At 40.6% G+C, this 12,268-nt stretch overlaps 2 protein-coding genes across 4 annotated transcripts in view; one reads left to right on the top strand and one right to left on the bottom strand.

The window, feature by feature from the left end:
- The window catches only part of ABCD4 (ATP binding cassette subfamily D member 4), a 29,500-nt gene extending 27,674 nt beyond the window's left edge, over positions 1-1,826 (top strand). For all 3 annotated transcript variants that reach the window (XM_060758630.2, XM_060758622.2, XM_060758637.2), the window contains 2 exons: positions 145-260; positions 402-1,826. In XM_060758630.2, the coding sequence (XP_060614613.2) occupies positions 145-260; positions 402-470 (185 nt within the window). In that variant the 3' untranslated portion in view covers positions 471-1,826. The remainder of the gene's footprint in view (positions 1-144; positions 261-401) is intronic.
- Positions 1,827-2,057: 231 nt separating this feature from the next.
- The window catches only part of LOC132764583 (acetyl-coenzyme A synthetase 2-like, mitochondrial), a 28,034-nt gene continuing 17,823 nt past the window's right edge, over positions 2,058-12,268 (bottom strand). The window contains exons 7-14 of the mRNA XM_060758612.2: positions 11,754-11,891; positions 11,034-11,126; positions 10,222-10,334; positions 8,829-8,955; positions 6,276-6,403; positions 6,018-6,081; positions 4,233-4,354; positions 2,058-2,500 (exon numbers count right to left, since the gene is read on the bottom strand). Of these exons, the coding sequence (XP_060614595.2) occupies positions 2,324-2,500; positions 4,233-4,354; positions 6,018-6,081; positions 6,276-6,403; positions 8,829-8,955; positions 10,222-10,334; positions 11,034-11,126; positions 11,754-11,891 (962 nt within the window). The 3' untranslated portion in view covers positions 2,058-2,323. The remainder of the gene's footprint in view (positions 2,501-4,232; positions 4,355-6,017; positions 6,082-6,275; positions 6,404-8,828; positions 8,956-10,221; positions 10,335-11,033; positions 11,127-11,753; positions 11,892-12,268) is intronic.

The following is a 12,268-nucleotide window of genomic DNA, read 5'->3' as shown; positions in this document are numbered from 1 at the left end:
TTAGGTCCAGCGAAAGGAAGAGGGCACCAAATAGATCCGCCACCATCTTCCTACTGGCCATGCTTCACTCCAGAACAGGACACTAGATGTTGTGGGTCACCTTGGGTGCCACCATATTGAAAGGAGTCCTGTTTTTGCTTGTAGTGCTGGATGAAGCTACCAGTGCACTGACAGAGGAAGCAGAGAGTGAGCTGTACAGGATCTGCGCCCAACTAGGGATGACTGTGGTCAGCGTGGGACATCGTAGCAGTCTGGAAAAGGTAGGATGGGCATGGGGGATTAACCTATCCAGGCAGAGTTAGAGCAACAGAAAGATTGTTTCACCCCACAGTTCCTGTTTATGGGTGGGCCAAACCCTTCTGAAAGTCATGTCTCCCATTTTGAACTCTGTTTCCTTTCAGTTCCACAGTTGGATTTTGAAACTATGTGGAGGAGGAAAATGGGAATTAACGAGAATCAAGAAAGACTGAACAGTTAAAGTCTCCGCTGGGCTCTGTTACTAAAGTGCCTTGAATTCAACATGCCTTAAAGGAAGACCTTTGGCTCGGGATTTGGAATTTCACAGCCAAGAGATGGCAATGAGGCTTCTGTAACTGAAAGACCTTAAAAATGGGAATAAGAAGAGTTCTTATTCTAGCCATTTAGGTGATTGCCTCAATTATTGTTTTTACTACTTTGTCATGACTTTGATGAGAGAAGAAGAACGGGATTTGTCTTCCATCTGTTCATCTTATTTGAAATGAGAACAGCTTTGAAAAGCTGTGCAGAAGCAGCCATGATGGAGGTGTCACAAACTCCTCTCAACTGAACCTGTCTATATTATTACGGATCAGTTTCATGCTCTTTGCCTGAGCACAACCTCCGTAAGGGATGCCACAGTCTCCACTATTAACTACCTCACTATTGCAGATGTGCATTCATTCTCTTTGTGGAAGTTTGTTGGAAGTGAGATGATGAAGAATCAAACCTTTCAGAGAGCCTTTAGAAGACTTTTTAAAGGTTAAGTATAGATCATGAAGGGCCCCCTGGTGGTGCTGCTGAACTTGCTGACCAAAAGGTTGGCGGTTTGAATCCAGGAAGCGGGGTGAGCTCCTGCTGTTAGCCCCAGCTTCTGCCAACTTAGCAGTTCACAAACATGCAAATGGGAGTAGATCAATAGGTATCTCCTTGGTGGGAAGGTAACTGTGCTCCATGCAGGCCACATGACCTTGAAGGTGTCTGTGGACAATGCTTAGAAATGGAGATTATCACCACCCTCCAGAGTCACAGAACTAGACTTAATGTCAGGGGACATCTTTACCTTTACATTTACTATAGATCAGTGGTTCTCAACTTGTGGGTTCCCAAGTGTTTTGGCCTTCAACTCCCAGAAATCCTAACAGCTGGTAAACTGGCTGGGATTTCTCAGAGTTGTAGGCCAAAACACCTGGGGACCCACAAGTTGAGAACTACTGCTATAGATCATGTAAGCATTTATCTAACAAACATGGAAACATTGGAAATAATGTCAGCCTTTCCTACTGCAGCAGAGCTCTTTATCTGTTTACATAGAGAGAATCGCAACTGGCAGGGCTGTAAGAATGAGAAAAGATGAGAAATCTTTACGCCATATTGATTGAAATTCAGAATACAAAGGCATGGCATCCAATAGACAAAATAATGCACTGATTTTAATAGATAGGTAAATAGATAGACGGACAGATATTCTGTATCCACCTTTTTATATTTCCCTCTCCTTTCTCTTTTATGAGTATGTCCAAATGTTTCCAGTGTGAAAATCTGAACCTCTCCCCCATCATTGGAATAAAGTTGACCAACGCTCCTGAGTCTGTTTAAAAGTGTGGGGTTTTAAAATTATTTTTTACTGAATGTTTTGGATGCGTGGTGGTGTGTCAGGAAGAGTAGGTCCCTGTCTCTATGCTGCTCTGTCAGTCTCCTAGAACATGCACTGTCACCTGAGAGTGGTTTCGTAAAGAAGGCAACCTGGTGCCCAGTATTAATCAGTAAACTTCTTCTCTTTTTTCCTCCTCAGCAATCACCCATATGCTCCTCACCCCTGTTAGTTGCTTTGGATGTTTTTTTTTTTAATTCACCATGTATTATTAAAACACCTTCTGCAAGATAATATACCAAAGGAATCACAGCAGTTCGGAAACTATTACAGGCCCCTTCTGGAGGTCAGGCAACTGGTTGGCCACTGTTCCAATAAAATGCTGAACCAGACCGGCTTTCAGTCTGATCCAGCAGGGTTCTTCTTATATTATGGTATTATCTTCTTAAAATGTTTTTTCCTGACACAACTGTTGATGCGCAGGAGCATTTGTTACCGGCCTTGTTCTTTCTGCAAGAGTTGCCCATGTCCCTCAATGATCTTTTTCACTATTTCATGGTCATCCAGAGTTGTCAAGTCTCCAAGTTCATCTGCTTTGTTTTCTACGATCTTCTTCAGAACCCGCCGCATAATTTTCCCTGAGCGAGTCTTGGGCAGATGCTGAGTTATCTGTAGGAGAAACAAAAGAGAAGCATTAATAGAAAACTGGGGGTCCTGCATTAGTGTAGAGAAGGACTTGAAGCCTTGTCATGGCCACCTTCTATGTTGCTAGCATCCTGGTAGTGGCATACACAGATGTAAGACAACCTGGTGCATGCATGTCTTTTATGCGGGTGGGGGGCATCAAAAAAGTCATTATCTTGCCCTTTCACAGACACACACACACACCAGACTTATTAATGAGCCATTGCAGACACCAGAGCATTTCCTGGGTGCTGGAGAGTGGGAGGATCAACCAAAATGATCAAGGGTCTGGAGAACAAGCCCTATGAGGAGCAGCTTAAAGAGCTGGGCATGTTTAGCCTGAAGAAGAGAAGGCTGAGAGGAGACATGATAGCCATGTATAAATACGTGAGAGGAAGTCATAGGGAAGAGGGAGAAAGCTTGTTTTCCATGTGGAAAAATGGCCTCAAACTACAAGAAAGGAAATTCCATCTGAACATTAGGAAGAACTTCCTGACTGTGAGAGCCATTCAGCAGTGGAACTCTCTACCCTGGGGCATGGTGGAGGCTCCTTCTTTGGAAGCTTTTAAACAGAGGCTGGATGGCCATCTGTCAGGGGTGCTTTGAATGTAATTTTCCTGCTTCTTGGCAGGGGGTTGGACTGGATGGCCCATGAGGTTTCTTCCAACTCTATGATTCTAGGATGGTCAGAGAAATGTCTTCATTATGTCACTGTTCCCAAAAGCTGAATTATGATCTCAGAGGCCTCCAGAGCACCCTGCTAGATCTCAATGGATAATGTATTCATTATACAGCAGGACATAGGGACCTAGTGATCCCCACCCCATCCAGTTGCAGAATGGCCTGGAAGCTACAGGGACTCAATGGGGAGTGCAGCTGCTGGTTACTAAGTTAAGTTTGGAGGCACATTTGCAATCAGGGCAAGACATGTTAAATAGATTAAACATTTTTGGTGAGATTTGAGAGTGGGGGTTGAAACACCTATATTTGCATCTATATACATGGTGGCAATCTCAATAGAACATTTATTTTTCATATACATTTTATAAACATACCTTAAAGGTGTCACTATTAGAGCCACCTATGTAAACAGTTCCAGAATTTGGGATTCTGGATAAAGGATGCTCAGCCAGTAGTGCCAGGATTGCAAACATGACTACCAAGTAGTTAGCAAATGCATTTGCTCAAGAGAATACCAGATGTCGTTCTCAAAAAAAATTAAATTATTGGTTTTGGTCATAGGTAATTTGCATATATAGATAATTGCCAATTAGTTAATTTCCAATCAGAAAGAAAAAAGACTAAATGTCTTGAATTCTTGAAGGCTTTCATGGCCAGAATCACTGGGTTGTTGTAGGTTTTTTGGGCTGTAAGGCCATGTTCTAGAAGCAGGCGGTCATAGATACGGTGGGCCTGTTGTGTTTTGAAAGCCCTTTTGGCTGCAAGAAATTGTGGGATACTATCTGTATCTCTGCAGCGAAGAAGAAAAGTCAGAGAGCACAGTAGATGTGCTTTCCTGGTCCTTAGTTTTTCTAATTTTTGTGCGTCTTGGAACAGTTTCTCCCCGTAGAGATGTTTATTAAAATATATGTAAAACAACACTGCTATAGCTGTTCCATCTTGTATTCTGTCCTCAGCCAGAGTGCAAGGATTCTGCATTGTAGAGGACAAAGTTATGAAAATGTAGAATACAAGGAAGCGGATTACAGGTTGTTACCTGAATATATTCTGGTGCTGCATATTTTGCAATCTCTTTTGAGACAAGTCCCTGAAGTTCAGAAGCCAGGCTTTCTTGGGAGAAACTGCAGTCCTCCTTCAACATGACAAATGCATAGACACCTGTAAGAAGAGATACAACAAGCAAGATCCACTGTTATTGGATGTAGAAACACATGTCAAAGTGGGTCATGTGGTTAACATTCTAGACTTCATCTTTCCCCTCTCCAAAAATCATGTGGCTTCAGTTAAATTTTGTTACTGGTGGCATTGTCTTCCCATTAAAAGAAAGTTGTTTTGCTGCTTGAAAAAGAATCCATTATAATTAATCAGTGAATGGCATAAAACTAATCGTTAGCTCAATGTACTTCTAAAATCACTGTTAAAAGTACAGTAACTTGGGGGGCGGGGGGGGGGAGGTAACAAGAAAATGTTATACAGAGATACGCCCTCCAGAGGGTAGCACTGTTCTCATCCCTTAGTTTGCTTTTGAAATGCATTGTTATTTTGCAGTCATTGCAGGTAGTGATGCTGCTTCTAACAAATTCTGCATTTTGTTATACAGCAGTTGCTGCGAGGGAACTCTAAGCAATATAGTGCACATAGTGTTAGTATCCCACCTAATCATCATCATCATCATCATCATCATCTTTATTTATACTCCACCACCATCTCCTCAAAGGGGACTCAGGGCGGCTTGCATGAGGCCAAGCCCGGTAATACATAACACAAAAATACAGAACAACAAAAAATATCACAATAAAATAAGTATAACATTAAATAAAACAGAAAAAAAGTAATAAGGTGAAAAAATCAATCACAACAGGCAGGCCAAATGTATGACATAAAATGATAAAATACTGTATGAGATAGGAATGATCTCTCTCTCTCTCTCTCTCTCTATCTATCTATCTATATATATATATATATATATATATATATAGGAAGAGCTCCTAGGAGATGGAACCGTGGAGACAGACCTTCTGAAAAATGGAGGGAGTGCAATATGAGGACATATTATGGGAGAGACAACAAAAAAGTATATGGTCACTCTCCAAAAGCATATCATGCAGCTTCTGTTCACACAAACATCCCACTAGCTGAGGAAAAAGTGTGGTATAGGTTTCTACGATATAACTTAGAATTCCACAGCTGGTTGCCAAGGAGGCTTCAGAGAATCGGAGTTGGATGAGACGACAAGAGCCACCTACTCCAACATCCTGCCATCTTTCAACAAACAATCAAAGCATTCCCAGCAGATGGCCATCCAGCCTCAACTTAAATACCTCCAGAGGAGGAGATTCCACCACACTCCAAGGCAACATATTCTACTGTCAAACAGCTCTTACCATCAGGAAGTTTTTCCTAATATGTAGGTGGAATATATTTTCCTGCAATTTGAATCCATTGTTTCAAGTGCAAGCTGATGCATGCCTGCTCTTACTTACAAATGAGTCTCATTTTGTACAGAAAAATTACTTTGTAGTGCAAAAACATCACAAAATCAGTTTGGCAGCCTTTTGCAGGTGAGAGTTGGCCAATATGCTTGCATGCTTCCTCTCTCCTCTTGCTTGTCTGGTGACTGCCCACCAATTAACCTTTGTAATTCCTCAGAATTTGGCTGGAATCAGACACATTCAAGTGATACCCTTTCCAACCAAACAGCAAATATGCTCTATGGAAATGAAAGGTTTCACTGGAAGATCTTATTATATACTGTAATTTGCAATGAAGAGAGAAACCATTGGGAGCATGGCAGCAGTAGCAGTCAAACTGGGTCACTCACCTTCTCCTTTGATCTTGTGAGGATATCCAATCACGGCCGACTCTGCCACTGCCTCATGCTTATTCTGGAACACAAAGTGAGTTTATTACCAAATTCAAGGATCCTGGCAGGAATCTAGAGTTGAGTAAATTGGGTATAGTCAGCCTAAAAAAAATCTTCCCCTGACAATTTGTAGTATACAACAGATGTGCATGGTTTTTGTTAGATCTTGCAGTGCCTATTGTGATGCCTAAGAAAACCTACATTGTGGTCACTTACCAAAACATCTTCTATCTCAGCAGTACCCAGTCGGTGCCCGCTGACATTGATGACATCATCAAGGCGGCCTGTTAACTGGTAATATCCTTTACTGGTTCGATATGCTCCATCTCCAGTGAAGAAATAGCCTAAGAAGCAAGAAAAAGGTTTTAATGAGTTATGAAGTCAGCAGTTTTGTTCTCAGGAACACTAGAGGCATTCCAATCAGATACGAAATTTAATCATATCCAGTTTGCCCTCCAGAACTCATATTTCTTTTCCAATATGCAATCAGAGACCAATTGGGTATGTTTTCCATTTTAATGAAATGACAGTAAAATAAAAGCCCAAGCATCTTCCAACTACCGGTAGTTCTGACAAACAACAGAAGGCATGGTAAACCTGTACTTAAACATTGTCACTCGAAACTATACATGGCATCTTCCATAAGAAGGAAGAAAGACATACCTATTAAAAGCTAGCATGTTACAGAGAAACCAGCTCTTGAGGAGCACATAATACCCCAGAGCTGTAATAGGTCCATTTGGTATTTCCCACACTAGATCTGGCAGTATAGGACAACTCAGCATTTTCTGTTCTCTGTTCACATAATTTACATTTATCAAAAAGTGCCTTTGTCCCCAAAGAATATGGTGGCTCATCAACACCTTTGCTCCTGTCAGATAGTAGAAACATACAACCTCCCCTCCCAATACATTAATAAGCTATCCATTTTTTGACTTGTCATTACATCAAAAATGATATCTGGGATGACAACCTCACACTGCTGAATAGTCACTTCTGGAGTGAGAGAATTGCCTGTCTGCAAGGACATTGCCCAAGGAGACGCCCAGATGTTTAACAAAGCTGTGAGATGCTTCTCTGATGTCCCTGCATGAGAAGCTGGAGCTAACAGGTGGGAGCTCACTCCACTCCCCGGATTCAAACCGCTGACCTTTCGGTCAGCAGTCCTGCCAGCACAAGGGTTTAACCCATTGTGCCACCAGGTAAGTTTCTCGAGTTGCTCCTGGCATGGAAAAAAACCTGCTAATTAATAAGTAAATCCAGAGTAATAGCAGACACTGTGCTCCATGGACTCATAACCATCATCCAATTTTGTGAAAGGCACTACTAGTATGGCTTCCTCCTAATATTTGCCTGATTGAAATATTAGGTGTAGAAGAAATTTCAATTCCAGAGGGGATGGCTGAATATGCCCTGCTGCATGTGCAAGGAATGTGTGGATAGTGACCAGGCAAAGCCTGTGGCAAGAGAACTTTGGTTGCCTCAGAACTTCTCTAAAGATTAGAATGAGTGGTGGACAATCACAAACTGAGGGCCAATAACAGCATCCAAGTCAGAACGGATCTGAGCGACTATCTGCAAAGTGCCATGCAAGTTCTTCACAGCAGGCCATTGAATGGTCAGTTTTCTCCTTGAGGACCAGTATGTAGTAGTCCTCTGAGCACTCAAAACAGCTCAGCTGGATGGTTCTTTGCAGATGCAATGGGGACAGCAATTGATTTCTCTGCTGCCTCCATTTCTGTGGAGTAAGCTTTCAAATGCGCTCTAGCCCAGGCATAGGCAAACTTCAGTCCTCCGGGTGTTTTGGACCTCCAGAAATCCCAAGCTTACCTGGAGGGCCAAAGTTTACTCATGCCTGCTCTAGCTCATGCTCAGTCAGATTTACTTAGAGTTTTCCACCAAAGTTACTCTAGAATCCATAATGTAATGCAATATAAGACTAATAATAATATGATATTATATATATTTGTATTACATGTAATATTACTAATAAAATATAATGGTATAGTACAATATAGTAATATTTAATACTGATATTGCACTATGCTAATATTTAATACTGATATTGCACTATCACAGATAGATAGATAGATAGATAGATAGATAGATAGATAGATAGATATCTTGTAAGTCGCTTTGAGTCCTCTTCGGGGTGAGAATGGCGGCATATAAATGTCGTAAATAAATAAATAAATAAAAATAGTCTCCATCTCACTTGCTTCACCATCAACCATGGTTTCACTCTACTCTGTGGGAGAGGACGTTCAGGGGTATTGTATTCACTGCCATGGCCATTTCCCCATTCAAGGGGTCAGCCAGAGCTTCAACTGAATTGCCTGTTGAAGTGACAGGAAAATCTCCAAGAGATGCCAGAATCCATCTGAATCCATAAGTCTCCTGTAGTGGCCCATGTTAACTGACCCTCCACCCTTGTGGAGGTTTGAAGTCCTCGTAAGTCTAAACCTGACCAGGTAGTTATTGGTCCATGACAACGGAACTGTGACAAGTTCCTCCACAATCAACATCCTCCCATCTTGCACAGAAAACAAGGTCCAAAGTTGTGCCCTACAGATTGTGTAGGATCAGACACCACTTGGAATAGACTCATGGTTGTGGTGGAGGCCATGAAGTCCTGAGCCACTCCAAGCGGATCAGTCTCAGCATGGATGTTGAAGCCTCACACATTCATAAACACAAAAGAAAGAGTTCTGCTTTCTGTTTCTAACCTATATCAATCATTACGAATTCATCCTCCCCACAAATATGTACCTGGGTAAGGCTTCAGGTAGGTCTCCAAAAACCTTTGGTGGTCATTGTAAATAGTTCTTGCCATCCCTGGCCAGGCTTGAGATATACAGAGAGCTCCAGAGATATCATTCTGTGTTAAAACATTTCCCTGGAGGAAAAGTAGTGTGGAATTCATTAAAGAAGGGAACTTTCAACACAATGCTGTACAAATTTACTCACTAAATTTACTCCTAGTATAGATAATTAGAAAGTAGGTATATAACGGACTAAAGCCTAGTAGGTATATAAAAGACTAAACATCAGATGCATTCACAAATCCAAATTATTAATCCTTTTAAAACTAAAACACAGCCAACATTTCTCTGTAATCTAAATTCACAGGGGAAGCCCTTCATCTGCACAGCTTTAACTCAGTTATGCACTTTGATGTAGTCTAAGAACTCATATATAGATTCTGATCATCCATTTTTTAAAATAGATCTTCCCATCTTTTTGAATGGGAAGATGAGTTGCAATATTAGCTTATATGCCTCTTACTATGCATCCATTTACACAGATATTTTATTATATAAGCATATATAATGCATGTATAGTATAGTATATACAGTAGAGTCGCGCTTATCCAACATAAACGGGCTGGCAGAACATTAGATAAGCAAAAATATTGGATAATAAGTAGGGATTAAGGGAAAGCCTATTAAATGTCAAATTACATAAAGATTTTACAGATTAAGCACCAAAACAACAACAACAAATCAACAAAAAAAGCAGTTCAATAAACGGTAACATTATGTAGTAATTACTGTATTTACGAATTTGGCACCAAAACATCGCAATGTATTGAAACAGCTGTGGATCCAGCCAGGAAGCAGACTGCTTTGGATAATACAGAACGTTGGATGAGTGAAGGTTGAATAAACGAGACTCTACTGTATTATAAAATTGTGCCTTTCCAACATTGTTTTCTAATATTTTTGACAATGCTTTCATGTTTCATTTTCCTGTTGGGTTGGAGGCTGACAATGTTTTGTTTTTTTCCATAGAGTTTTAAGGTGTTTTGCTACAGATGGGCATCTTCACTTTTCTCTCTGGTGAACACAGTTTTCCTCATGTTTTTGATAATGTTCCAGAAACCCACTAAGTCTATTTTGCCAACAAATATTTGCCTCCCTCTCTCTCTGATGGAGACACAGCAGCCTGCTGGTCGCACAAACACCCAGACCAAAACGATCAAGCACAGCTTGAGTAAAGACGTATTCCAGAAAAGTATTCCAGGTATAAGTGCAAGCAGGAAAAAATGAGAAATATCTTCAATGTTATTGTTGATCTCTAGCTTGAGATGATTGTGTAAATTGAACAGCGAATTATAAAACAGTCAGATTAGTAGGCAGACAACAAACAAATAAAACTGCACCTTATCATCCAGAATGGAAGGTTGGATGCCAAAGAACGGTCTCATGGCCATGGCTGGAAGGATCTCATCTCCAGGGTTTGAAGGACGAGGAGCAATACAGATGCCTCCTGTTTCTAAACAATGCAAAACAAAATGGTAATAAGAGATAATATGAGATGGATAATGAGAAAATGTGTACAGAAACACATCCCTTATGTGATCTCTAGCTGTTTATATGGCAAAGCAAAATACAGTTGTTATAATTTTGATGTATATAAGGCCTATAATATTTATAGACAAAGGTGCAGAACATGTGACCCTCCAGATATTGTTTTATCAGAACTCCTCTACTCCTCAGCATTGTCTATGGTAGCTAGTAATATATCCATACTATGCTATGGTTCCATCTTACAAAATCCTGGCATTTATATATCATGAGTACTTAGAATTCTGTATCTGAGAGCTAGAACAGTGGTTCCCAACCTTTGATCCTCTGGGGATTTCAACTCCCAGAATCCCCAAGCAGCTTGACCAACTTTCAGGAATTGTGGGAGTTGAGGTCCAAAACCAAAGGATGGGAACACTGTCCTAGAGAATTCTAAATGGCTTCCCAAACTACAGCTCCCAAGATTCTATAGAACAAAGCTACAGCAATTAGACACAAACTGCTATAATGGTCCAGCCTGGATATACAGTAAGTCTGTTAGATGAAGGCTATTTCTCCCTTGACACGTAATATATCATGAATAAGATCCAGCTTTGTATGTAAATTGTTAATCCATGAATAAATAATATTCATTTTTTGAAAGTTTATGAAACCAAAGCGATCCTACCAGTTTGCCACCATGTATCAACTACTGGACACTGCCCATTTCCAACCACATTGAAGAACCACTCCCAGGCTTCTGTGTTGATAGGTTCTCCCACTGCAAGGGACAGAAAAAGCAAGCAGGCCATAAGAAAGAAATAATGTCTCAAGCCTTAAAGCTCAACAGAAACATATCACATCTCTGCCTGGTTGACTTTAAATCTTCTCTATCTTCTCTATAAGATGTGGTGTATATGTATATATAACTCTTGACCTGACCGGTGCTTTATTTATTTATTTATTTACTATATTTGTATACTACTCTTCTCAGCCCTCAGGCGACTCAGAGCAGTTAGCAAAATTCAATGCTCAAAAACATCATAAAACAGTTAAAAACGATTAAAACAGTAGCATAATAAACACTCAATATAAATGAATAAAACATCTCATTAGTGTCTCATAGTTTTATTTCCATTCATGAGAAGAGCTATTCTACTCACACCAGGGCAAGAAAATTCCCTCCGGAAAACCCACCAGCAAGAAGAGTGCAACAGCAGTCTCCCAACTATGCTCCCCAGCAACTGATATATAAAAGGATGCATACTGAAAAGCATATATATTCATCATGACTAGTAGCTACCACTATCCCCATTCTCCATTAATTTATATGCCACTGGCCAATCTCCTGAGAATTTTTTGTCAAGAATACAATGATGAAGACCTAGCGGATTGGTTCAATACCCACCTGATCCAAGGATTTTGAGGGAAGATCTGTCATATTTCTTTACCCAGTTATCTCCATGGCTAAGCAGCAGGCGAATAGCTGTAGGGGCTCCATAGAACTGATTTATCTTTAATCTCTCCACAGTTTCCCAGTAACGCCCTGAAATAAGAAAAAAATATCATCCTAAAGCACATGTGTCAAGCTCAAGGTCCATGTCATTTTATGTGGCCCTCCATATGCTGGACTACAACTCCTGTATTCCTCATCATTAGACATCATGACTAGAGCTGATGAGAGCTGTGATACAGTGACATCTGCAAGGCTGCAGTCAAGATCGTGGAATTTAAATTGAGAAACAAGGCCTGTGGATATGATGTCTGACTTTAAAATGTGCTTTGATATTTCCCCAATTTTAGAGCCATAAGTGCTGTTGGGTTGCAATCTCCATTATCTCCAGTCCACATGATGTATAATCAAAAGTGATGGGAGTGGTCATTCTATAACAAATTGGGTAAAAACTAAAGAGCACTGACCAC

This window comes from Anolis sagrei, chromosome 1 (assembly GCF_037176765.1).
Source record: "Anolis sagrei isolate rAnoSag1 chromosome 1, rAnoSag1.mat, whole genome shotgun sequence".
In the NCBI taxonomy this organism is placed as follows: Eukaryota; Metazoa; Chordata; class Lepidosauria; order Squamata; family Dactyloidae; genus Anolis; species Anolis sagrei.
Note: the sequence above shows the minus strand (reverse complement) of the source record. Positions and strands in the feature narration are given on the sequence as shown.